The sequence below is a fragment of the Peromyscus leucopus genome, chromosome 5 (genome assembly GCF_004664715.2).
Source record: "Peromyscus leucopus breed LL Stock chromosome 5, UCI_PerLeu_2.1, whole genome shotgun sequence".
Lineage (NCBI taxonomy): Eukaryota > Metazoa > Chordata > Mammalia > Rodentia > Cricetidae > Peromyscus > Peromyscus leucopus.
The window spans coordinates 141,731,645-141,757,753 of NC_051067.1; the positions used below are offsets into that span (position 1 = coordinate 141,731,645).

The 26,109-nt window shown below is 46.4% G+C and overlaps 1 protein-coding gene across 2 annotated transcripts in view; it reads left to right on the plus strand.

Moving 5' to 3' along the window:
• The window catches only part of Sulf1 (sulfatase 1), a 168,370-nt gene that overhangs the window by 123,266 nt on the left and 18,995 nt on the right, over nt 1-26,109 (plus strand). For both annotated transcript variants that reach the window (XM_028864577.2, XM_028864578.2), the window contains exons 9-18: nt 704-879; nt 3,406-3,534; nt 3,822-3,878; nt 5,085-5,214; nt 17,597-17,813; nt 20,155-20,407; nt 22,618-22,714; nt 23,253-23,347; nt 23,705-23,770; nt 24,974-25,149. In XM_028864577.2, the coding sequence (XP_028720410.1) occupies nt 704-879; nt 3,406-3,534; nt 3,822-3,878; nt 5,085-5,214; nt 17,597-17,813; nt 20,155-20,407; nt 22,618-22,714; nt 23,253-23,347; nt 23,705-23,770; nt 24,974-25,149 (1,396 nt within the window). The remainder of the gene's footprint in view (nt 1-703; nt 880-3,405; nt 3,535-3,821; nt 3,879-5,084; nt 5,215-17,596; nt 17,814-20,154; nt 20,408-22,617; nt 22,715-23,252; nt 23,348-23,704; nt 23,771-24,973; nt 25,150-26,109) is intronic.

Consider the following 26,109-nt stretch of genomic DNA (forward strand, 5'->3'; position numbering starts at 1 on the left):
CCATACTCTCAAATGCTTTCAGAAATTGAACAAATCATGTCAGTGGCTAGAGCAGATTTAATACACTGCACTAGGGACCGGTGAGAATTGTGGAGGAGGTAGTGTTAAGGAGCCTACCTAACGCAAACAGCGACTCCACTTCATCTTCGCAGTATAAAAACGGAAACCAAGTATGATCGTGTTGTCTGTCTGGCTTTTGAAAGAAGACTGACTCTACCCGGACTGGGTCTTCTTTACACTTATAATTAAATAAACGAGTGATGAAATGAAAATTTTCAAAGTGAAATCTAGAGAGTTCGCTGGGAGAGGCGGTTTCATGACTTGTTCTGTTGTTTGCTTGTTTAGCAAATGGGAAACAAATCCTGTAAGCAGAATGTACTAGATTTAAAAAAAAAAAAAAGAAAGCTACATTTTGACTGTAGTGCGGCATATTTCCCCCAGCAGGATCATTAAGTATTTTAAAATGTGGATGATGTCCCTGTTTGCCAGCCTTACGAAAGTCACTCTTGGCTTTTGAAAAAAATGATGAGATTCAGGCATGGTGGTGCACATCTTTAATCTCAGCACGTGGGAGGCAGAGGCAGGTGGAGCACTGTGAGTCCGAGGCCAGCCAGGTCCTTTGGGGGAAGTCCTTTGGGGCAAGGCTCTGGCAGGTCACCCCCATGTCACACTTGGCTCTGACTTGTCCTGTGCTCTGTTACAGCTGTACGACATGCTTGTGGAGACAGGCGAGCTGGACAACACTTATATCATCTACACTGCCGACCACGGATACCACATTGGACAGTTCGGACTGGTCAAGGGGAAATCCATGCCATATGACTTTGACATCCGTGTGCCTTTCTTTATTCGTGGTCCCAGCATAGAACCAGGATCAATGTACGTATTTCTCTGTAGCGTGGAGCTGCCACAGCTCTGGTACATCTAAGATAATTCAGATCCTAATCTCAGTATATGGTTTCTTTCCATCCAGAACTTAAAAAAAAAAGACATACGGGTTGGTAATTGAGCTTCTCCTGTCACCTAGTAACCAAACTAAAGTATCCGTGACTGGTTCTCTCGAACTGAGAAGAGTCCCTGTCCTTCTTAACCTGTGTACATGGCCAGAACTTGCTTTTGGAGACCACCATCCCTCTCTGAATCAAAGGTCCACTGTCACATTTTACAAAGCCCAAAGTCATCTTAGCTTTTAATTATGGGTTACAATGCCTGGTTTTCTTTTAAGAGAAAAGACACTTAAGGGAGTTGTTCCTGTCACTGAGACTGGTCCTGTGTCCCTTTCTCCACTGATACCCTCATCACAGACACAGGTGTCCACGCCCTTTGCCTACCATATGAACTTGCTTTGTAGTAAACTGAGATCACGTGTATAGAGAATCATGAAAATAGTAAAAGACAAGATAGGGAGCAGAATTCCAAACAGTGTCTACCATAGACTCAGGCAAAACCAAGAAGCCATAGAGGCAGAATGGGAACCTGCCTGAGAATTCTTTCTCTCTGTCCCCCATCTTTATTTCTATTTATTTATTCTCTTCTTATACAATACATCCTGACCGGTTTCCCCTCCCTCCACTCCTCCCAGCATCCCCCTTCCCCCCAGATTAACTGCTTCTCCATTACCCTTCAGAAAGAGCAGGCCTGAAAGGGACATCAGGCAAACATGGCATAACAAGATGCAATAAGATTAGGCACAAACCCTCAGATCAAGGTTGCATGCGACAACCCAGTAGGAGGGAAAGGGTCCCAAGAACAGGCCAAAAAACAGTCAGAGACACCCCCTCCTCATACACCCCCACTTTAGGAGTCCCACAAGAACACTCGGCTTCAGAACCATAGGTATAGGCAGAAGACCAAGCTCAGACACATACAGGCTCCGTGTTTGTAACTCCAGTCTCTGTGAGTCCCTTCGAGCCCTGCTCAGTTGATTCTGTGGGCTGTGTTCTCCTGGTGTCCTGACCCCTCTGGCTCCTACATTCCTTCCTGCCTCTCTTCTGCGCAGTTCCCCTGACTCTGCCTAGTGTTTGGCTGTGGGTCTCTGAGAATTCTGGATGCTGCAAACGGTGTCGTTGGAACCCAGAGCCCAGGATTCTGAATTTCGTGTATAGGATCTTACCTGCTGCTGGGATAAGATGACTGACGGGAGGAAGACGGGTTATTTGAAGAAGGTTCTATGTCTATTAAGATTACTACGGGGGGGGGGGGGGGGGGCCCGGGGCTGGAGAGCTGGAGAGATGGCTCAGAGGTTAAGAGCACTGACTGCTCTTCCAGAGGTCCTGAGTTCAATTCCCAGCACCCACATGGTGGCTCACAACCATCTGGAATGAGATCTGGCGCCCTCTCCTGTATACATAATAAATAAATAAATCTTTTAAAAAAAAAAAAAAGATTACTACAGGGAAAGGGGGAATCAAATATATGTTGCATGAAAGCAATCAGGAGACTATTTGAATGCCAGTAAGAGAGCAAAAGGAGGTTAGAGCCGGGCGGTGGTGGCGCACGCCTTTAATCCCAGCACTCGGGAGGCAGAGGCAAGCGGATCTCTGTGAGTTCGAGGCCAGCCTGGGCTACCAAGTGAGTCCCAGGAAAGGCGCAAAGCTACACAGAGAAACCTTGTCTCGAAAAACCAAAAAAAAAAAAAAAAAAAAAAAAAAAAAAGAGGTTAGGATAGGGAAACCAGGAGTATAATATGAAATGTCATAATGAGTCTCATTTCCTTGTATGCTAACTTAAAATTAGTTCTGAAAATTCATTGGTAACTCTTCGGGTATAGTCTTCTGTAGTTAGTTTTGTACACTGAAGGTCTTAGTTATAAGATAAACTAAAAATTGTATGGTTTCTTACAATATTTACTTTACAGCTTAATTTAAGAGGAGTTCTGGAGTATCACATTTTAGAAGAAGCATACCACACACACACACACATGCACACACACACACACACACACCATGGGGCTAGAGAGATGGCTCCATGGTTAAGAGCGTTTACTGTTCTTGTAGAGAAACCTACTTCAGTTTCCAGCACCCACATTAGATAGCCCATAACTGCCTGTGACTCCAGCTCCAGGGAATCAACACTTCTGGCCTCTGTAGGCACCTCACATGCACACACCGACATGCACCCCCTTACACATACACATAACTAAAAACAATAATGAAAAATAGCACCAAGTACCAATAGACATCTTGCCTGGCTGTGCGCTCAAGACATAATGGTTAAGGGGCATCTCTCCTGCCCTCACCCCCTTGAAAATCAGCAATGTCGTTGCGGACTACCACTCATCCTCCCTAGGGGAACAGAGGGAGGTGAGGCTTGAAGGCCAATGAGCTATGGCTGTGAAAAAAAGCATCTCTGTTGCCCTCCGCTACCTGCTTTAGGTCTAGCCTGGAATTATCTGTCTCTTTACAGAGTCCCACAGATTGTTCTGAACATCGATCTAGCCCCTACCATCCTGGATATTGCAGGGCTGGACACCCCTCCTGATGTGGATGGCAAGTCTGTCCTCAAACTTCTAGACCTGGAAAAGCCAGGTAACAGGTGTGTCAACATGTCTTCTCTCAGCCATTCCCTCAACCAAGCACACCAAGCCCTCACTGGTACCCAGAGCCAGCCAGTGCTGAAAACCGTGGAGGTAAAATAAGTTTTCCCCAGGAGGATTCCTACAAATGCAGCCTTTCTCAGGGCTGTTTGTGAATTGCGCATTGATGGCAATGCAGCCATGGTCTGTGGGAAGTGGGGGGTGTTTCTTTAAATAAACTGTCAGCACAGATCCATTTGGGAAAACATCCAGAGGCTAACAGTAAATATTATTGTTTTGATTTCAGGTTTCGAACAAACAAGAAGGCCAAAATTTGGCGTGATACGTTCCTAGTGGAAAGAGGGTAATTATCGGTTCCTGGGGTGCTTCTGGGAACTGCTCCTCGTGGGCAGCTCTTCCTGCTGGGTATTTTTTTCCCCTTCTTATTTTGGTTTGCTAAGCATGCAGATTTCACAAGCCCAGTTTCAAGTTTGACTTTACTATTTTACTTTATTTTATATATAAGTGAGTGTGTGCACTCACGTGCGTGTGTGCATGGCACACACTTGAAGATGAGAGGACATGTTTCAGGAGTCAGTTCTCTCCTGCCGTAGGTTCTGGAGATCAAACCCAGCTGTCAGTTGTGCTCAGCAAGTGTGTCAGATGGCTGGGCCATCTCCCTGGCCCCACCATTTGAAGGGCTGATTGCCTGTTCCCTGCCAGTTAGCTGTCGTTATTTCTACAGTAGAACTCTAGAGAGTAAATTGTCATAGATGGGACTGGAGCCTCTCTGTGGGTGAGATTCACTGTGGTGCTTCTCAGCCTTGCCTCTTAGCAAGTCAACTGCCTTTCTCTTCCATCCCTCCCAAGTCCTGAAAGCCGTCCCCACCCAGCCTTGCCTGTACCCGGCAGCTCAGTCTGTCTTTTTCCTTATGTTCTCTTTATAAGGAACTATTGACTTATATACATTTCTGTTAACTTACATACATGAATGCCAATGTAATTCTTTACATAGTCACTTCTGGAATATCTGGTTTGTGGTGTGCATTGCTTTGTTTTTTCTCTTTGTGTAAATTGAGAGAGAGAGTGGGAGAGAGAGAGATATTAATGCAATTGTTTATTTACAAAAAAGAACCTGGAGGGTTTTTGGTTTTTTGAGATAGGGTTTCTCTGTGTAGCATTAGCTGTCCTGGAACTCTCTCTGTAGACCAGGCTGGCCACAAACTCACGGAGATCTGCCTGGCTCTGCCTGCCGAGTTTGAGTGCTGGGATTAAAGGTGTATGCCACCACCGCCTGGCAAATCCTGAGTATTTATACAGAGCTGAGTGTTGGAAACAGTGCTTTCCAGGAACAGTGATTGCTCCTCTGCCGATTCTGCATCTTCCCAGGACTCCACTTGCAGTGCTCACAAAGGACCCAGCCTGCACTGGGCTCCTCCAGACAGCAGTGGCATCTGAGCCATCCTGTCTGAAAAGTGTGGGGTGTCTGTGATGGGGAAGGAGGGTGTGCGGGAATCGGGAATGTGATCGGGTGGTTCTCCAGTAAGAAGCTGTCCCCTTTCTGTCAAAGGAAATTTTTACGGAAGAAGGAGGAATCCAGCAAGAATGTCCAGCAGTCAAACCACTTGCCCAAGTATGAAAGGGTCAAGGAGCTGTGTCAGCAGTCCCGATACCAGACGGCGTGCGAGCAGCCCGGGCAGGTGAGTGCAACGCTGTTCTCCCCAATTCAGACCTGTGTGTATCCCGACGATTTCCGTGGGGGATGCCGGCACTCGGTGACAGCTCCGCGCCTCCAGAACGGTCGACCTGTCCAAGCCTGGCCTTCCAGTCACTCCCCAGCTCCCTCTTGTGAACAAAGATGGCTCTCAGAGGGATTTCTATGCCAAAGGGCACTGGTTCCATCAGAGTGGGTCATCTAGCTGTGTCCTACAGATCATGTACTCAGGATGTAGATGGCTGCTGAACAGCGACCTGATGGGACTTTCCGTTCCAATCAGAAGGGACAGGTCTAAGCAGGGTGTATGGTGGGATCTATACCAGAGCTGGTAAGGAAAAAACAGCCTGTATGTTCACTTCTAGCTCACAAACTTTTTTATATCAGCTGTGATTATGAAATTGAGGCTTGGCCAGGACATCAGCTGTCATCAGTGAGAATGGAAAATACTAGCCAACAAATTAACACTGCTTAAAAGAAAATTGGGCTGGGCATGGTGATACACACCTTTCATGTCATCAATCTGGAGACACCCAGGTGGGTCTCTGTGAGTTCCAGGCCAGCCTGGTCTACATGAGTTCCAGGCCAGCCAGGGCTACATGGTAAGACCTTGTCTCAAAAACAAAAAACATAGAGAAAGGGGAAAAAAGAAAGCAAAATGTAGGGGCATGCGGCCACCAACAATTTTAAAAACTCTTTGGTTGGAAACTGTGCCAAATAAAAGGAAATCTATACAGACTAAAGGAAAATTCCATGTCCCAATGAAATGGAAAAAGAGAAAGAAAAGGGAGGGAGGGAGGGAGGGGGAGAGGGAGGGAGAGGAAAAAGAAAGAGAGAGAGAAACAAACAAACAAACAAATCAATCAATCAATAAATCAATAAATAAATAAATGGTGGTAGGAGGGAAAAATGGACCCGTCTGTTGGTTAGACTTCTGTCACATCCAAGGCTCAGTGTGTACGATTTGTGTCTGCCTGCTGACTGCAACCTGTATGTCTTTTTTGTTTGTAGCCATGGGAATCCCCACCTTACAAACAGGTGGTTAGTTGGATGAAAAATCTAGACTCTAAGCAGGAACTGTCTAATTAAGAAAACACAGACAAGGGTTTGGAGAGATGGCTTGGCTATTAGGAGTGCACACTGCTCTCTCAGAAAATCCAAGTTCAGTTCCCAGCACTCACGTTGGGCAGTTCCAAGGGATCTGATGCCTCTAGCCTCCTAAGTAAGGCACCGGTACTCAGGTGCACATACCCCCCCCTCCCCACAGACTCATATATATGCACACAACTAAAAATAACAAAAATAAACCTAAACAAATAAACAAAGGGCACTTGCTGCCCTCCGAGATAAGTTACCTTAACTAAAGAAAGAGTTTTTTTTTTTATTTTGGGGGGAGGAGGGTTTGGTTTTAGTTTTGGTTTTTCGAGACTGGATTTCTCTGTGTAACAGCCCTAGCTACCCAGGATCTCACTCTGTAGACTAGGCTAGCTTCAAATTCATAGAGATCCACCTCCCTCTGCCTCCCAGGGGCTGTGAAATCCTATGGGGAATTTCTTTTTTTTTTTTTTTTTTTTTTTTCCCCAGAGCTGAGGACCGAACCCAGGGCCTTGCGCTTGCTAGGCAAGCACTCTACCACTGAGCTAAATCCCCAACCTGGAATTTCTTTTTATAACACATGTGTCTGAGCCTTAGATATCCACATAGTTGTCTAAAGATACCAGGCATGAGAAATGGGCCACCTAGCTATTATCTAATGGCCTCGTCCATTGTGCTTTTATTATAAGTTCCCCAGTGTGCTAAATACGTCATGATCAACAATGTGATCCAAAGTCTCTTGAAGTATAAAAAGCTGGGGAGAAAGAGGGTTTCAAGGCATAAAATCATACTTGTGTATAATTCTAGTCAGTTTTCAAGTGATTGATAGAAAAGCTTAGACCTATTCATCCATCATATTTTAACTCAAAGTCTTTAATATCTCACATGGATACTCTTAAGTATTATTATGAAGGCAACTTCAGAGTTCTTCTGAAGCTCGCAGATAGTTTGTAGGAACCAGCCTCAACAGGCTAATGCACTTTATTCAGGAGTTGGAAATGCTCACTATTTAATGTTTAATGTCTGCAAATTGCTAATCTTGTTAGGATCTGAGCCCTCTCCGTGGTGAGCAAGATATGGATTTGGGAATGAGGCACGCCGCTTATCCACCTTTCAGCATGCCATTCTGCAAATTTCTCATTATGTCTTGTGCTGAAACTTCAGTCTATGTCCTAGAGGGCAAATGGAGCATAAATGCAATCATGTTATTTTGGCAAAAACCTCACACTTGCATGCTGCGCGGTAACTATATTAAAAACCTAATTTTGTTTTTTTCATAGTTTTCTAAACTTAATTTGCTCCCGTGAGATGCTTTTATGGCTGTCTCTCTAGAATGTACCTCTGTTACTTTCTTTCCATGTGGAACAGTCTGAACTTAGATTTTTTTTCCCCTCACACAGGTATTTGAGAATGTCAGAGCTTGCCTCTCTTAGAAGCACCCCAATTGATGAACAAAGAATTAGGCTATGCCTAGATGGTGAACTTTTTTCCTAAAGAATTTCTTTAAATTGGGCAGAAGATGGGTTTAGGAGAAGGGATGTGAGGGAAGTGGCTGCCTCGAGCATTGGTGGCCCAGTGGCACTAGGGAATCGTGACTATGATCTCATGGTTCCTTGAGTATGGCCCCTGGACCAGCAAGATCAATCTGACTGTGGGGCTTGTCAAAATGTAAATCCTCTACCCCAGCCCACTGACTAGGTACCATGGTGCCTAGCAGTGTCTGTGGACAAGTCTTCCAGTGCCTGCTGGGGAGAATCTGGGAGTGTCAAGAAAGTTTTAGAAGCCGAGATCAGCTCTGGGGTTGGCTTCATGTTCTATAGAGTCCTCTATCTCCTACCCATTTGCCTTTCTCTCTAGCTACATTGAAGATTATCTTTTCGCAGACAGTACCACTGACTTAAAAGAAAAAGAATCCAAATAATAAGGTCATGTTGCTTGGGGACCAGGGTGACAGCTCAGGAGACAGCTCAGGCTAGAGCTGACTAGTTTGGATCCATTCATGTATTTCTAGTCCTGAGCCCAGGGCTTCACACATGCCAGGCGCATGCTCTATCAACCCAGCTTTTTCTCCAGCCCGGCATCCACCCTCGATCCTTGGCTTCATATTTGGGCCATGCCCTCCTCTTGCCAAGGTTAACAGCCTTCATCCTCATGCCTGACAATTTGTGGGGTGCTGAAGAAAACCCAGCAATGTTAGCTCTATTCTCATCGTTCCCAGCCCCCGGAGAGCGTGTGTATCTCCCACCCCACTCCCATCCTTACCCGGTCACCTAGGTAGTTATGGCGAGTACATGAACAGCTTAATTCAGAGAAAATAGAAGGGAGCTGGAGAGGGTTCGGCTGGATATAGTAACCGCTGCTTCCTAGGTGTGTGTCCTGAACAAGTCTTTTAAATTCTCCCAGGCCTCAGCTTTTCTGTCTCTAGAAAGTCAACCTCAGAATGGTGAGGAACAAGTGCTCTCATATGCATAACACGTGAGGAGTGGCTGGGAGTAATTTCTCCCCGGTGAAACTGTTCTTCTAGGCACGCTTACCTGTTGTTTGTATTTCTACGAAGCCTCCAGGGAGTCAAAGCGGGCTGGAGTCCCAGACGCTTGGCGTGACTCCTTGACTGTGCGCACAGAACCACCAGCAGGGATTAATTATGACAACATGGACATATGTGTTTGCCTTGCTTCCCTGTTTCTGCATTAATCCAAGACAAAGTGTGAATTCCCGCCACCCTCTCAGCTAGGAATTCTGCCCCAAGCACATTTGTGTGCACACATCGTGCTACCACATAAACACACTCACGCTCTTGTGCAAAATCTAAAGGTGATGCTGAGTTCCTGCTGCACGCGGCTCTCACCTGGGAGAGTGTCGGGAACTATCACTGCGCCTTCTGCCCACAGAGCAGCCAGATGAGATGTATGTGGGTGGCAGGAGGCATCTGGGGGGGTTTCTGTTTCTCTTGTCTGTTTAGGGCTTGTGGTTTGTTTTGTTTGTTTCTGTTTGTTCTTTGAGACAAGGTCTCCATATGCAGCCCAGGCTAACCTTGAACTCTCCATTCTTCTGCCTCAGCATCCCAAGGGTCCACATTACGCCATCATCCCCTCCCCACAGCATTTGTGCTGTTGGTTTTTATTTAACCAGTGGTAAGAACATCAAGACCCTGCCAAAGCTGGAGGAGTCTTAGAAAGCCTAGTTGAATGATAGCATTTTCTGACCAAGGAAATTTTGATCTAGAAAACTTAAGCCAACTTAACATCTCTTCACTTCCAATCTTGTGCTCCTCTCTGGTAACTCTTGTCTCTACAACAGCCTGAGACAGTCGACTTGCCCTTGACAACTCCACTGAGGGCCACGGCCCTCAGCCCTGACTGCGCTGTGACATCTAAAGCCGATGCACAAGTCTGTCCAGACAAATTCAATCCAAACTTCTGGGGGAAGAGATAGCTGTCAGCTCTCTTTCAGACTTCTGGAAGAGTCTTCTGAGCAGGCAGAGTCGAGGAGCGCACATGTCAGGTGCACACTCTTGCACAATTGTTTTCTTCTTCCTCCCTCGTGGTAGAGACATGGGGTCCTTGAAAGGGAGCCACGTGAAGGAGAAATTCTCTGGTTATCCACTCCTGAAATACTTTTTATATATTTTTTCTGACATTTCACATGGGGAGAAAAAGCAGCTTGGTGTCATTTTAATAGATCAGACCTCATGTCCTTTCATTGAATTGTTGGATCCCAGCATCTTCTCAGTCCGGTTTGCCTGCTTGCTGTTCTGTATATATGAAGTCAGGGATGTACTAAAAACACTCCAAAGGTCCCACATCCACACAGCTGCCAGGATTGTCACAGAACTGGGGTGGAGTTTGCTGAGTACCTGACTTCTCTGCTCTGAAGTCAATGTTCTCACCAAATGCTTCCTCTTCTGACTGCCTGTCCCTCACACTGTGGCCACCTGTTGAGCATGAATAAAAGGACATTTCCCAGTAAGATTTGGCTGGCTTTGTTAGTTTGCCAGACATGAACAGCTTCTTTCCAGGAAGCCTCTGGACCCTGGTTAAATTCACAGCAGGGTTGTAGATGTCTCCGTGGGTCACCCACCATGGTTATCTTATACTTTATCTGTCACATCCCATCACACCCTGAGAGCCTACCCTTGTCAGCATCCTCTGGTTTCCAAACCTGCTCACCTCTCTTTCTCAACTGCATGTAAGTTGTTGCCTCTGCCTTCCCAAGTGCTCCCCTCTCACCTGAGGCCCACTCGAAATTTCATACCCTGAACCAGGCCAATATGCTGCTGCTACGGCAGCTTCTTCTTCTTCTTCTTCTTCTTCTTCTTCTTCTTCTTCTTCTTCTTCTTCTTCTTCTTCTTCTCCTCCTCCTCCTCCTCCTCCTCCTCCTCCTCCTCCTCCTCCTCCTCTTCCTCCTCCTCCTCCTTCTATTTATTGATTTATTGATTGAGTGATTGTGTATATAGTGTTCTGTCTGCATGTACACCTGTACACCAGAAGAGGGCACCAGATCTCATTATAGATGGTTGTGAGCCACCATGTGGTTAATGGGAATTGAGCTCAGGACCTCTAAAAGGATAACCAGTGTGTTCTTAACCTCTGAGCCATCTCTCCAACCTGCCAATATGCTTCTCACAGTCATGCTCCAGGAACCTTGGGATTACACTGCTGTCTACACACCCTTGGACAAGTTACTTACCCGTACTGTCTCAGTTTCTTCATCTTTTGTATGGACACAGCAGTGCTGGCCACAGAGCTTACCATAAAAGTCATGTGGGTTTATGTGTAATCAGATACCGGGATTGATTCATTGGCCCACAGCAAGCTCTTCACAAATGCCTTCAGCTGTTGGTCTGTCCACTGTCCTGTTTGACATGAAGTGCTGGAACCATAGCCTTCCCCACATCAGCATTGCCTTATGCAGATGTTGTCCACACTGAAATTTCTCTTTTCTGTTTCTCCTTCCTTCCTACCTCTTCCCTTCCTCCACCCATCTGATCTCAAGAAAACAGGGGCTACATCTCCTTGGCAAAACTCTAGTTCCCGTTTGTGAGACAGTTTTACAGTGGCTGGAGCTGAGTCATGGTTTGGACGGAGACATTTATGTGGTCCTTCTATTCCCAACATGGAATTTGAAATGTCATTGCGCGGCCTTTTTCAGGTAGCTGGATTTAGGATGCTGACACCGGCATAAAAGTTAATCAGGTCATCACAAACTACTGCGCAGTGATTACATTTCCGAGAACATGATTTGACCTATATTATGGCACATAAGAAGACACACTTTGGAGAATTAGCTCATGTATATAAAACTCAGCTTTTATCTAGTCCCTGGACAACAGTAGACATTTGAAAAAAGAAACTGGGGCTCATTTTCTGTTTGTTTGCTTCTTAATCAGGCAAGTATATACTAGGTGTAAATCACAGCATCCATATGCAATCTGAGGGATGTACGCAGTCCAGAACGTAGGAACCCTGATGATTACCTAGGGGTTATCCAGAAAGAAGTAACCAGAGTCATAACATTGGCAAGTATTGTTGTAGGCATCCCATGCCTAAGTTACATACAGATAGACTGAGGCTCAGAAGGAAAAGTCAACAGACCAAAACAGAACTGGAAGTTCAAACCCAAATGTGTGTGTGAATCAAACCCATAGACCCCTCTGGTCTGATAGCCCACCCCCACATAGCACCAGCCTTTGGGAGCCTGAGATAAGAGGATCATGCACTTGAGTCCAGGAATTCAAGACTATTCTCGGGTACATATTGCTATGAAGAGACACCATGATCACAGCAACTCTTATCAAGGAAAACATTTCACTGGACGGTTCACTTACAGTTCAGAGTTTCTGTCCATTATCATCATGCTGAGACATGGCAGCATGCACGCAGACGTGGTGCTGGAGAGGTAGCTGAGAGTTCTACATCTTGCACAGGCAGCAGGAAGTGGTCTTAGACACGGGACGGTATCTTGAGCACAGATGAGCTGCCTCCACAGTGACACACTTCCTCCAACAAGCCCACACCCACTCCAACAAAGCCACACCTCCTAATAGTGCCACCCCCTATGAGCTTATGGGGGCCAATTACATTCACACTACCACACTGGGGTGCACAGCAAAGCCGCGTCTTTTAAAAACATGCATGTGCCAGTGAGATGACTCTGAGTAAGAATACTTGCTCCCCTGCCTGGTAACCTGAGTTCAGTCCCCGAAACCCATGTGGTAGAAGGGAAGCATCAACTCCTACAAGTTAGCCTCTGACCTCCACACAAGTTCAACGGTCTGTGTACACACGCGTGCGCACACACATACACACACTACAGCAACTGGTCCGCTAACATCCACATGAGCTCTGGTATGTACATACACACACACACATTAAATAAATTAAAAAATGAAAAAAATAGTTACAGCTATTAAATAATAATTGCTCTATTCTAGAATTTATACCCAGAAAATAAGTTGTCCTGTGACTAGATAAGCACTTTTAAAAATCAATTTCCATAGCACTGGCCTGGGTTCACATACCACATCTTCTCTTTAGAACTCAAAGCACTCAATAATTTTTATAACACATCTTTAGGGCTAAGAGAGCCAGGTATTATTTTACCAGATGCAGAGTCTGGAAGAAAACTGAGGTTCTGTTGTTTGCTCAAAGTCCTAGAGTTAGGAGCAAAGGACAATTAAAGTTGAGGTTTTCAGACACCCAACCCAATATTTGCCTGTATTAAAGATGGCTGCTACATACCAAGTTCCCGTAACTTCCAATTCTGTTAAGAACAGCGCATCAGTGTGCGTGAAAAGATGTAATAACTACAGCATTAGCTGAGCGGAGCGCTTTCCACAGGGAGCTCTCCGTGGGTTGCTGTTTCCACTCACACTCCTGACCCAGCCCAGCTCCCTCACATAGCAGCCTTGATCAGGGCTGCAGACAACTGGGAAGTAGATGCTATGTAACCCCAAACTTCTCTAACTTATAAGGCAGAAGTGGAACTTTCCGTCGACCACTCTAAGTCCAGGACAGACTATGAGTGACATTCACGGGCTCCATGAAGCTGAGGGGCAGCCCACTGGGTAGCTGTCAGGATTGCAGCAATTAATCCACGTCACCAGCTCTGAACGTCCAACAAGCACTCAGCAGTGCTGACGGTGGAGGTAGAGATGAAGAGACTCAACAAATAATTTTATCCAGCACCTTGCTGACTGTACCTAGAACCCTTTGAGGAAGAACATAGGATAAACTATGAACACAAACTTAGCAGTCAGAAAGCAGAATGAGAATTGAAATGGTATCATTCCAGAAAGCAGGGGAGACCTATGGGAGGAGTGAATGGCTGCCACGTGGCTGACAGGCGGACAGAGTGATGAACTGATTTACTCAGGAGCCTCGGGATTAGATCAGAGATGGACAGGGATGGCCATGTTTGTGCAGGGTGCTTGCTGAACAGACACAGCCAACTCCACTTTCCATCAGCAGGTGCCTCAGCCACATTCAAGCTGAACCTCACCAAAGAGCCGAGAGGCAAATGCCTTCTCTTATTTCAACCACTGAACAGCTTGCAGTTTTAATTTCAGAATAATTCTTGTAGAAGTTCCCTGTCTCTGTTTCCACCTATAAACTCGCCCGGTGAAGCCGCCATTTTGGTAGCAGCTGTTCCAAGATTTTATTGCACAGTCATAAAAATCGTCATGGTAAAAGGCACTCGAGTGGTAACTTTGTTTCATTGAAATTCCTGGTATGCTTGCCCTGGGAAGATTGCCTAAGCCTCCAAGCTAATTGCGCTATGTAGAGGGGTCTATGACTTCTGCAGGTCCATGGTGGAAAAGATAATTGAGATAATTGTCAATGGATATTGCCTTATTCAAATGTGTGTGCAGATGCATGTACGTAGCTGTGGTGTGTGTGTGTGTGTGTGTGTGTGTGTGTGTGTGTGTGTGTGTGTGGTCTTGTGTGAAGCATTGTCTGTTCCAGAGACAGCACCAGACACTAAGAGTCTTAAACTCGCTGCTCTGGAAGGAAGTCCCATTCCCCCTTTCACAGGAAATCCGTGAGGAATTTGGCTGATGGCAAAATGGGTTAGATTCCAAAGAGGCGGCCACTGAAAATCCTACATACACCTTTGTGTTCTACAAGACTTTACTTGTCCCATCAGCTCCTCTGCACCACCAAGAAAAAGGAAAGGCAGAAAACCTTTAATGTGCTGTGGCTGAGAACATTCAGAAAGTTTGCACCATGGTCCTGGGTTCAACTGGTAACTTTGGCCAGGCATGGTGGTACACATGACAGTCCCAGTTACAAGAGGCTGAGGCAGGAGCATCACTTGAACCCAGGAGCTGAGACCAAGTCTCAGAAGCGATTGTTGTTTGTACCAGAGATGGTGTGAACTGGAACCACAGACGGACCTCGATTTTTAAGAATGAAATATTTCATCAGCCCCATTTTTGTGTGTGGCTGGTGCTGGAGCGCTTTTCAGGCTTACGCTTGGCTGTAAACCGCCTTAGGCATTACAAATGCTGACTGTGGAGATTATCCAGGTGGGTGGCTGCATCTTATGCCATTTGAATTTAAGACAGAAACAGACATACACAGACACACTGAATCACCACTCCCAATTTCTCAAACAATGAAATGTTATCTCTTTCGGCAGTATTTATCAACAACAAGAATTCTATATGGTGTACAGTTATTTCTTAGTGAAAATGTCTATCAGCTTCTGAGAACTTCTTTTAGGTCTCTCACAGAAATGTTCTGGGCCTCTCTCAGAACTTTTGGGTCTCTCTCTTACAACACTTTCTCAAGTTCAGCAGTCATCCTCTGAGTGCTATAGAACCCTACCTGGAAAATGGTGGGTTCCACTTTACTTGGAGCAGACTCTGAAGCCAAAATTCAGTCATTAGTCCACTCGCTGGAGAGGGAGTGAGGCCAGCTGGTTACTTTTAAACAAGCACAAATCCTGACTCACAGACACACTGGTCACAGTTTTTGTCCTGCCGGAATCATTTCTGAGATAATTGCATCCATTTAGAGACACCTTCCTTACACACAACCCAACCCAAATATTTAGATCCTTCTCGAAGCTCAAGCACCTGAGCTATTGAGGCTTAAATATTTCCCTCCTGCCTCCCGCAAGGATTCCAGCTACATGAAGGTCTGAGATGACACATGAGAGTCACTGGGGAGCTGTTGTAGGTGGCAGTATCCAGCCAAAGTGCAGACTCGCTCAGGTGACGTGGCTCCTTTGGACCCAAACAAATCAATGTCATATTTTCGTATGTTTGTTTGTTTGAGACAGAGTCTTACAATCCAGGCCGCTCCAGACCTGCAATCCTCCTGCCTCTGCTTCTTGAGTGCTACCATTACGGGCATGAGCCACCAGGATCAGCTGACTTGATTTTTCTTTTAAGACTTGTTGGTTTATGTTTGTGTATGTATGGTGCCTATGTGAGTTTGTGTGTACCACATGTGTGCCTGGTGCTTCGGGAGGACAGGGAGTGTTGGATTCCCTGGAACTGGAGTTAGTGGTGGAAGCCTGATGTGGATGCCGGGAACTGAACCTGGGCCTCTAGAAGATCAGAATGTGCTCTCAGTCACAGGGCCATCTCTCCAGCCCCCACTTCGCAGGTGTGAAGTTAAGTCTTTAGCAGCTTAGTCTGTTCATTGTGGTGGTTTGCGTTGCCTCCCTGTGGCTTACTTGGTAGGTAGTTGCATTCCCTTAGGCAACCTCCTTTTCTGGGTGAAGATATTGAATCTTCAAGGCATTCCAGGCAAGCCCTGAAAGTAGACAAACCTAACATGGCTTGAAATAATCATCTGGTAACACCAGGAGTGTAGAGGGCTAACGTGGACCCATCGAATGTGCTCTAGATACTTGGGGCTTGGGGTAGAAGTCTCCGTGCTGCTCTAATAATGAAACATGTACCAAAGACGTGTGACTCCCTCGGCGGAGATGAAGGGTGACTGGGAAGCCCTTGTTCACTGTGGAGGCTTGTGTGCCAATTTAGACACGTGTCATTTATCTGTTGACAAGGCCGTCAAGTCCCTTGACCAAGCTTTATTTTTTACGTTTGAGATTTTGCTTCTGAGACACCTCCCAAAGGTATTGGCTTACCAGAGGCGAGTGAACAATACAAGATTCTCATAGATGGTGCTGGAATGGGCATCCTTTTTAGACACAACTTATTTTAAGACATTTGACAATGTGTGACACAGCCAGCGTAGTTCTTAAAGCACAAGTATATGCCACTGGCCACAGCTTAGAAACCTGTGTGTTGAAATATACATAATAGCACACAGGTAGTACCTGTATGTGGGAGGGACATACATTTAATGTTACTGATGTCTACCAGTACTCACTGTTGAACGGTTGGGATTAACTTCAAATGAAGGCCTATATTCTCCCTACTAACCAATGAGTACTTTAGGGAGAGAAAATGGAAAGTCAAGACATAATTGGGGCTTTCACATGGAGAGGAGCTCCTGAGGGGCCTCTCGGAGTGAAGAGATTAGTAGAACCAGAATGGTGCTTCAGAAGTGTAAACTTGTGACATTCCCACAGCTCTGTACAAAGCAGGAGCTAGGAGCCCCAGGGTGACCTGGGAAGACGGACTCCATCACAGCGCTGGGGTGCCCAGCATGCTGCGGGCATGACTCCCTGTTTGCGTTTCCTGGGAAGGTGCACTCCATCGCCCTGGGTGCACCGCATGCTGTGGGTGTGCAGGGCTTGTAGAAGAATAAGGAAAACCAAAAGAATTTGCTAAGGTTTGGGAGCCCCCCAGTCGGCTCTGCCTGTAATGGCCTCAAATTAAATGCCTCTCTGTCTTCCTCACGTGCCACTCTGCTCAGGATTACTTTAGAAACCTAGAGGCAGAGAACAAAGCAGGCAAGTTTGTTTTTCCAGAACAAATGGGGCCGTTCGGGGTCCCGGTGGAAACGGCCCTGACAGCTGGCTCTGGGTCTTGGGACACTAAGGGCTTTAACATGTTTCATTCAAGACTGTTTAGTCTGGGTGCTGAGGATTCATTTATCAGCGTTCAGCACTAGTGTCATGGAGGCAGTCCTGATTGCCAGTGATTTCATTATCATCTGTATGTGCCTGCCACAGAAGAAATAGAGCTGAGAGGGGAGTGACTGCAGGGTCACTTGAAAGCATGTCCCTTTTCATTCATCCCTTAATGGTATTGCCGGTGAGCCAGGGGGGAAAAAAAAGCCTAACTGGTGCTAGAGTACCTACCAAATCCCACCCGGCTCGCGTCACCCGCCGCTTCCCGCTGGCTTTTGCAGAAGTGGCAGTGCATTGAGGACACATCCGGCAAGCTCCGCATCCACAAGTGTAAAGGACCCAGCGACCTGCTCACCGTCCGTCAGAGCACGCGCGACCTCTACTCTCGCGGCGTGCACGACAAAGACCAAGAGTGCCAGTGTCGGGAGTCTGGTTATCGATCCAGCAGAAGCCAGAGGAAGAGTCAAAGGCAGTTCCTGAGGAACCAAGGAACACCAAGTAAGCCGGAGCCTGGGGCAGGCGCATGCTCTGTTGAGACCACCCCCCCCAACCTCCCACCCCCGCGCGCGCTCCACCCCGACACGATTTACATATTAATGGTGCCCAGATGTCAGAATAAAAGCAAAATCATTGTTCAGTTTAAAGTAAGATAGCAAAGATGGGTTAGACATTTTACTTTGCAAATGTTTCCCCTTAGCAGAGAGTGAAACTCCACTTCCGGGCACAGAGCATCAGCACACAGGAGAGCCTCGGTGGATATTCTGCAGGAACCGGTGTGGGTGGTTAAGGTCCATTTTTCTTTACCTTCATGGTAATGCCCTGCTTTGTCTGCCTTAAGTTGCTTTAAGCTTCAGGTATCAGTTCCATGTGTGTGCAGCCTGAAGAGGAAGGCATGAACACTTTTTAAAGGCCTGTTTTTCGTGTTTTAGACTGTGTATCTCTTTAAACGTTGTCAAACGGTTGTATCATGCTGACTAGAGGATCAAATTAGTTGAACTCAGCATGGCATACACTTACTGCTGACAATTTCCTTCATGAAAACTCTCAGGTAACTGATTGACACGTGAGGTTATAGACTTACAGGAAAAAAAAAATGCGGCAACCATGCATTGAAGAGTGAGAGTCTGCTGCCACCTAGTGGCAAGTATGAGAAGCAGCTCAACTCTGTGGTAACTTTTCTGTGTTAGCAATCAAGTAAGTTCTCTTAAATCTGTGCCCAAGAATTGTACACAAATCGTTCAAGAAAATCATAGGGCATTTTTGTCCTGAACAGAATGGACTTTAGGATCATGAACACATGATTTGTATCCAAAATTGACTACTATTCACTTTCTACAAATTCTTTTCCCCACAAATTCGTAAAGTGGTTCACAACCAGAAAAGTTAAGAGCCACGGAGTTTCTGGGTAGTGATGGCACACACCTTTAATTCCAGCACTCAAGAGGTAGAGGCAGGTGGATCTCTGTGAGTTTGAGGCCAGCCTGGTCTACAGAGCAAATTCTAGGACAGCCAGGGCTATACAGAGAAAGCCTGTCTTGAAACCCATCCAAAAAACCCACTGAGCTAAGGAATTGTCTTTCTTCCTGGAAGGAAACTGATGACATATAAACTACACAGGGAAATCATGGCTGATACACCCACCCTGATACAAAGATCCCATTTAGCAGGAACACCCCCCCCCTTCCGCTTTTCACTGCGACTCTCATGTGTCCTAGAACAGCAGTGGGTTTCCTCTTTTCCTAAAATGATGGCGATGCAACTCATCCTCTGCCATGGCGGCCACTCCCACACCTGGAAGCTAAGGGGTCCTGCAGGGAGCAGTCTCCCCTGGAGGGGGGCTGACACTTCCAATTCCCGCATCTCTGCCGGGCTTCCTTCTTACTCAGAAAAGACCATCCCATAGTCATGATGCAGATGGCCTTACTCTGCACCTTGTGTGTTTAAAATGTTACATGGCCGATGTAAGCCTTCAGAAATGTCATTTTTTAGAGTGTTCCCCTTTATTTGTGTAAACATGAGATGTTTAAGGTGCTCTTCTTTTTGAAAAGGCCCAAGGCAGTAGTGAGGCTGTAAGCCCAGACCGCACATCCCGGCTCTAGACCCCATGGAAAGGCATGCTACACTCAAGGCTTCGGTTCCCTCTCCTGAAGATGTGGACGATAGCACCGATTCCTGTTTGATAGCTCCTGTTTTTTTAAAAATTTATTTGTCATGTGTACAGTGTTCTGTCTGCCTTTATGTCTGCAGGCCAAAAGAGGGCACCAGATCTCATTATAGATGGTTGTGAGCCACCATGTGGTTGCTGGGAATTGAACTCAGGTCCTCTGGAAGAGCAAGCAGTGCTCCTAACCTCTGAGCCATCTCTCCAGTCCAGTTTGCTTTTGGTTTTTTGTTTTGGTTTTTTAATGTAAGGACCATTATGACAATTCCACATTTCAAGATCATGGATTCAAGATAGATATACAGTATACAACGAGCAACTAAAGCTAAGGGAAAGCCAATCATTAAAAATAACAAGCAGGGGCTATATAGTTCTATGTTCACTGCCATGGCATAGAGCCATTCATGTTGAAAACAACTAAATGTGAAAACTCACAGCCTGCTAACCCCCTTGACGGAGGAAGGGCCTGCAGCCAGAGAGGTGTGACATGTGTCACGGGACACAGCCAGTAGAGAGCCTGCTTTTGCCTTTGTGGTTTCAGGAGTTACCCCAGGTACCCCTGTAGCCATTCTGCCAGCAATGCCTGTCCCTCTCTAAGATGCCAAGGCGACGGGTGCTATCGTTCTCCTCACACACGCACCAGCTCTTCTGTATTAATGGCTTTTCCTCTCATTCCAGAGTATAAGCCCAGGTTTGTGCACACCCGGCAGACCCGGTCCCTATCTGTGGAATTTGAAGGTGAAATATATGACATAAATCTGGAAGAAGAAGAATTGCAAGTGTTACCATCGAGGAGCATTGCTAAGCGCCACGATGAGGGTCACCACGGGGTGGGAGGCCACCAGGCTGCTGTTGGTGACCTCAGGAATGAGATGCTGGCAGACAGTAATAATGCGGTCGGGCTGCCCACCACTGTCCGTGTGACACACAAGTGAGTCTGCTTTTGCAGTCCCCAGGGTGGGGGTCAATAGTACTTACACCCCAGGCAATCACCATCTGGGCTTTAGGAAAAGTGGGTGTCACTCAGCAACACAGTGCCCGAAGGCTAGGGCACGGGGACACAAGGAGCCAGAGCCAGCAGTGACCTCGACATGTCCTTCGGGTTCATATCATGGCTGATTGGCCGGGAACCCAGCCAGGGCAGTTCTTTCATATCTTAACTTAGCAGGCATGGATGAAGTGTCTATCTCCGAGTGTCTGGAAATAGATGGAAACAGTTCTGGGGACTGCTGGGGACTCTTCCATGGTCTGTGGTCCCCCAGACTTCGAGCATTACAGAATCAGGCCTTAGAATTGAAACACCATGAAGAAGGACGGTGTGTCCTGGAGAACTTGTAGAAAATGGTTTTCGGCTAGGAATGGGTATGTGAGATACAGAAGATCCTGACCTGCCTCACGAGAACAGACAGAAAGGGTTGGAAGTCCTGTGACAAGAAACAAACACTATTGCCACAGCTTAATAAACTCTCATGGTTCTTCAATTCCTCCCCAAATTTACCTATTCTCTTGATAAAGAAATATTCTCTTTCTAAATTTATTAGATCTTCATTTTATCCCCAGTATCATCACCATGGAGTATCATGGAGTGGGATGAGTTCACCCAGAATTTAGAGGTTAGAGTCACACCCCATACCCACCCATTCCTATCCCAGGGTTGTTACTTTGTTTTGAAACTTAATGGGTGGCTGGGACTAGGGACATAGCCCAGTGGACAAAATGTTTGCCTAGTTTGCCAGAAGCCCCGGACTTGGGGCTGTCGAGTTGCCCCAGAGCTTAAGGACACTGGCTACTCTTCTGGAAGACCTGAGTTCAATTCCCAGCACCCACACAGAGGTTCACAACTGTCTGTAACCCCAGGGTCAGGAGATCCAACACCTGCTTCGGGCTTCCTCAGGCACTGCATGCTCCTGGTCCACTGACATACATGCAGACAACACACCTCTACAAATAAAAATAAATGGACAGTTGATCCTATTGGGGAAATTATTAAGGCCACTCCACATAGTTAAAAGGATATTTATTTAATGGCATAACTTACAAATTACGGGATTGGTAGGTTGTGGGGTCTGGGGAAGGTGTATCACAATCCAACGGTGTTCTCTGGAGCTCTGCTCAGTCCACCTCCACTGTTCAGGGTCCCCGAACAGAGATAGAGCTGGCCCACCCAGATCTCGGGTCTCCAGGCGCCTCCCCTAGCCCCACCTCATAGGCATGACAGTTGCCAGAGTCTCAATGGGGGTTGGAACTTCCAGATCCAAGCTGGAATGGCTACCCACTACAGATCCCACAGCACCACACAAACTAGGCATGAAGGACTGCACCTATGATCCAGCCCTCAGGGCTCCAGCAGGATTGGAAGTTCAAGTCCAGCCTGGGATACATGAAACTGTCTTTAAAGAAAAGACCCCTTGCCAGGCAGCAGGGTCACACACCTTAATCCCAGCACTTGGGAGGCAGAACCAGGCAGATCTCTGTGAGTTCGAGGCCAGCCTGGGCTACAGAGTGAGATCCAGGACAGGAACCAAAACTACACAGAGAAACCCTGTCTCAAAAAACCAAAAAGAAAAAAGAAAAGACCCTGAATGGTGAAGCTGGGGGTCTATAGACATTCAGCCTAGTGTAAAGTGATTGTCCAGCCAGAGACCCCAGGTTAGAGCCCCAGAACAGCCAGACAGAGAAAGGAAAACATCAGAGGGCTTGAGGTATTTCTTTAAAGGCAAAATAATGGAATGATATGTTTCTTCCAAGAAGCCATTTTTCATTGTGACTGAAAATCTACACACACACACACACACACTCTCTCTCTCTCTCTCTCACACACACACACACACACACAGACACACAGACACAGACACACACACACACATTAAAAACTTGAGTTGGGGAGTGGAGTCTATTCAAAGGAAGACGTATGTGAAAAGCTTCGATAAGCTGTTCTTGGGGATGATCTAGTTACAGGCAGTGACCCCATCCCTCATCCAGCCACCGGCCAGGACGCATTCTCATTTACCCATGTGTAGGAATCAGCCCTAAGCTCGGTGCTTTTATCTACAGCAAAGAGGCTGAGCTCTCTTTGCTGCCTCGGGTGTTTTCTGATGCTTGACCCTACGCCCGTTTCTCTTGGTCCTGTTTGATTTCCAGATGCTTTATTCTTCCAAATGATACAATCCATTGCGAGAGAGAGCTGTACCAATCAGCCAGAGCGTGGAAGGACCATAAGGCCTACATCGACAAAGAGGTCAGTGTTAGGGCTGCAGTGGAGCTCGGTGATAGGGAGCTTGGTTGTCATAAGCAAGGACCTTGGTTCCATGCCAGCATCGCAAACACGCAAGCAAGCAGAGAGCGATCGCATGGCTGTGTGCTCAGCTGCCTGGTCCTGCCGTGATGGATGGGACGTTCCATGTGTACATATCCTCCTATTTGTAATTGCCTAAGAACTGAGAAATCCACCGAGGTGTTCATCTCCCTCCAACGACATAGTGATAGTCCTACTGAAAGCAAGCGTGGGAAAAACAGGGATGAACCCAATAGTCTTTTGCATATTTTTGAGAAAATTATCCAGTTATGGAGAAGTATCTGTTAATGTTTCTGTGGCACACTGATTGGAATGTAGATGTGATATAGATATGTTCTATAACTGTGTGTTCTATGTTCTGTGTGTCCCGTCTGTTCTCTGGAATAGTTAGAATTATGAAAGTCAGCAAACAAGAGGGGCGATATTTTGCAAAGAAAAATCCTGATCTTAGAAGGGAATTGTGTGAACGTGTGTTTTCCAGATTGAAGTTCTGCAAGATAAAATCAAGAACTTAAGAGAAGTAAGGGGACACCTAAAGAAAAGGAAGCCGGAGGAGTGTAGCTGTGGTAAGCAGAGGTGAGCATGCGTCCCACAGTCACTTCCTGACACAAACGACCCAGAGTGATGAGCCTGAGGCTGGCTTCTCTCTCAATGCTGTACGTGAATCCATCACCGTGAGGCATATTGTTCTCGCTCACTCAAGTCAAATTAAATATGTCATCCACTTAAGCAAAAGATATAAGCAAGTCCTACTAAACTGAAATAGTGACAGAAGACTCACTTCCTGTCGTGTGTGTGTGTGTGTGTGTGTGTGTGTGTGTGTGTGTGTGTGTGTGTGGTGAGCCATTTAATCAGATGAAAGGATGTCATATGTATGTATACATATATATATATGTATATATATGACTCAGTTTTTAATCTTCTGCCCTGCAGCTATTACAACAAAGAGAAAGGAGTGAAAAGACAAGAGAAGCTAAAAAACCACCTTCACCCTTTCAAGTGAGTAATTTCACGTTTGTCGTGTTTACCAGCGGTCAGGGACTGTCCACAGTGACCGGAGGGATCCCTGTGTTCCACAGGGGATTCTCCTCCGTGCGTGGTCCTCTGTGGGGATCGATGGAGAGTTAGCAGACCCTTGACTCAGTGAGGGTGTTCAGCAGAGTCACCTGTAACAGTGCTGACCTCTCAAAATGTAAGCAAGCGCGTGGACATTTAAACAATGGCCGACGTCGTATGTGCAAGAGATTTTGTATTTGAATGTTGACAAAATTTAAACTATGTGAGGAAAAAAAAACACTTGCCAAGGCTCAGGGGAGTAAAGAGAATATATGGGAAAGAGCATTGTGAAATACGGTCTTTTGATGTGGCGTTGCTATGGCACTCACGGACTCCTAGCGGTGGTGATTACAGGCAAGCATCAAGTCAACCAAAGTGCCAGCATGGATGAGGCCCACCCCTGAGGAGCTATTGGCAGTGCTAGAGGAGAGAGAAGCATTCTGCCTTAGGGGTGTGACTACTGGTGTGGTCACACTGGGTGTGATCATGGTTGCCCATGCTCCAGTAGACAGCCTCCACCCCTGCACATATGGACAAAACTAATTAGACTCACTGGGCTATGAGAGAGAGAGAGAGAGAGAGAGAGAGAGAGAGAGAGAGAGAGAAAGTTGTGAAGGGAGATGGGGGGGTGTAGCACAAGCTGGGGGCGGATATGACCATATCTCGTATACGTGGATGAAATTTGGAATTCTCAAAGAATAAATACTTTAAAGAAGAAACATCCTAATTATTTATTTAAAAATTTATCGTGTATAATTTGCCAAATCGTTTCTAATCCACCTAGTGTATGCCGTCCCATTCCAACTAACCATTTGACTCAGTGGCTGCCTGATGGGTACTGAGCTTCCGGGAGGTCACATTATTGTCCAGGGGTTGATGTACTGGGACTCAAGCCAACGTTTATTTCCAACCATGCTTAAGAACCAGTAACTGTCAGGCTTACTAAAGTTCTAGGAGAACCGCCACTGAGTGAGTTTGCCTCCAGGACACTGGCTATATTGGAAGCCATGGATGAGAAACAGAGGTCACCTGAGCTCGTGTGGCTGTGCGTCTTCCACGTTTGTGTTTGTGCAAGGCACCGAACAACAATCCTCCTTTTCATAATGTCCCTGCTGGTCATCAAAACAGTTCCTTGTCTCGGTCCAGGGAGGCTGCAGCCCAGGAGGTGGACAGCAAGCTGCAGCTCTTCAAGGAAAACCGTCGGAGGAAGAAGGCGAGGAAGGAAAAGAAACGGCAGCGGAAAGGGGAGGCGTGCAGCCTGCCTGGCCTCACCTGCTTCACACATGACAACAACCACTGGCAGACTGCCCCGTTCTGGAACCGTAAGTCCCCCAGGGCACATGCTACCGGAGTGCAGAGAACACCCCTCCTACCTCACTAACATAGGCTAAGAATCCCACAGATAAAACACAGCAGCCCAGGGGGACCCAAAAGGAAAATGCCATATTGCTTTACGCTCAAATCATTTTGCTAGAAGAAATTACTTTTCCTTTAGGAACTGTGGTTTGGTTTTTCTGTTTTTGTTTGTGCTAATTTTTGCTCGGATTTTTAAAGATATAGTCTTACTCTGTACTCTAAGCTGGCCTAGAACGTATAGGCCAGGCTGGTCTATTTGCAGTCCTCTTGGCTGTCTCTCTCATGCCAGGATTACAGGTGTACTGGCTTCGATTCCTAGAAACGTTCGGTGTTTCTGTTTAAAGACACCAACTCAGGCCAGGTGGTGGTGGTGCACGCCTTTAATCCCAGCACTCGGGAGGCAGAGCCAGGCGGATCTCTGTGAGTTTGAGGCCAGCCTGGTCTACAGAGTGAGTTCTGGGACAAGCACCAAAACTACACAGAGAAACCCTGTCTTGAAAAACAATAGATAGATAGATAGATAGATAGATAGATAGATAGATAGATAGATAGATAGATAGATAGGTAGGTAGGTAGGTAGGTAGGTAGATAGATAGATAGATAGATAGATAGATAGATAGATAGATAGATAGATAGATAGATAGATAGACAGATAGATAGACAGATAGATAGATAGATAGATAGATAAAGACACCAAGCCTATCCTTGAGGTTTCACACAGAGGCTGACCGAGGCAGTTCCCTCCCAATAAACCTGCTCAGGTCAGCAGCAAAAAACACCTGTGGCAGTTTTCCCCAAATAGATTGGTTTCTGCTTTAATTCTAATGCATGTGTCTTAAAAGGAGTAAAAACATGGTAAAGATACTGTAAACACAGGACCCACACCCTCCTTATCCTGAGCCCCTTTGGTGGAAGACCCTGGGGTC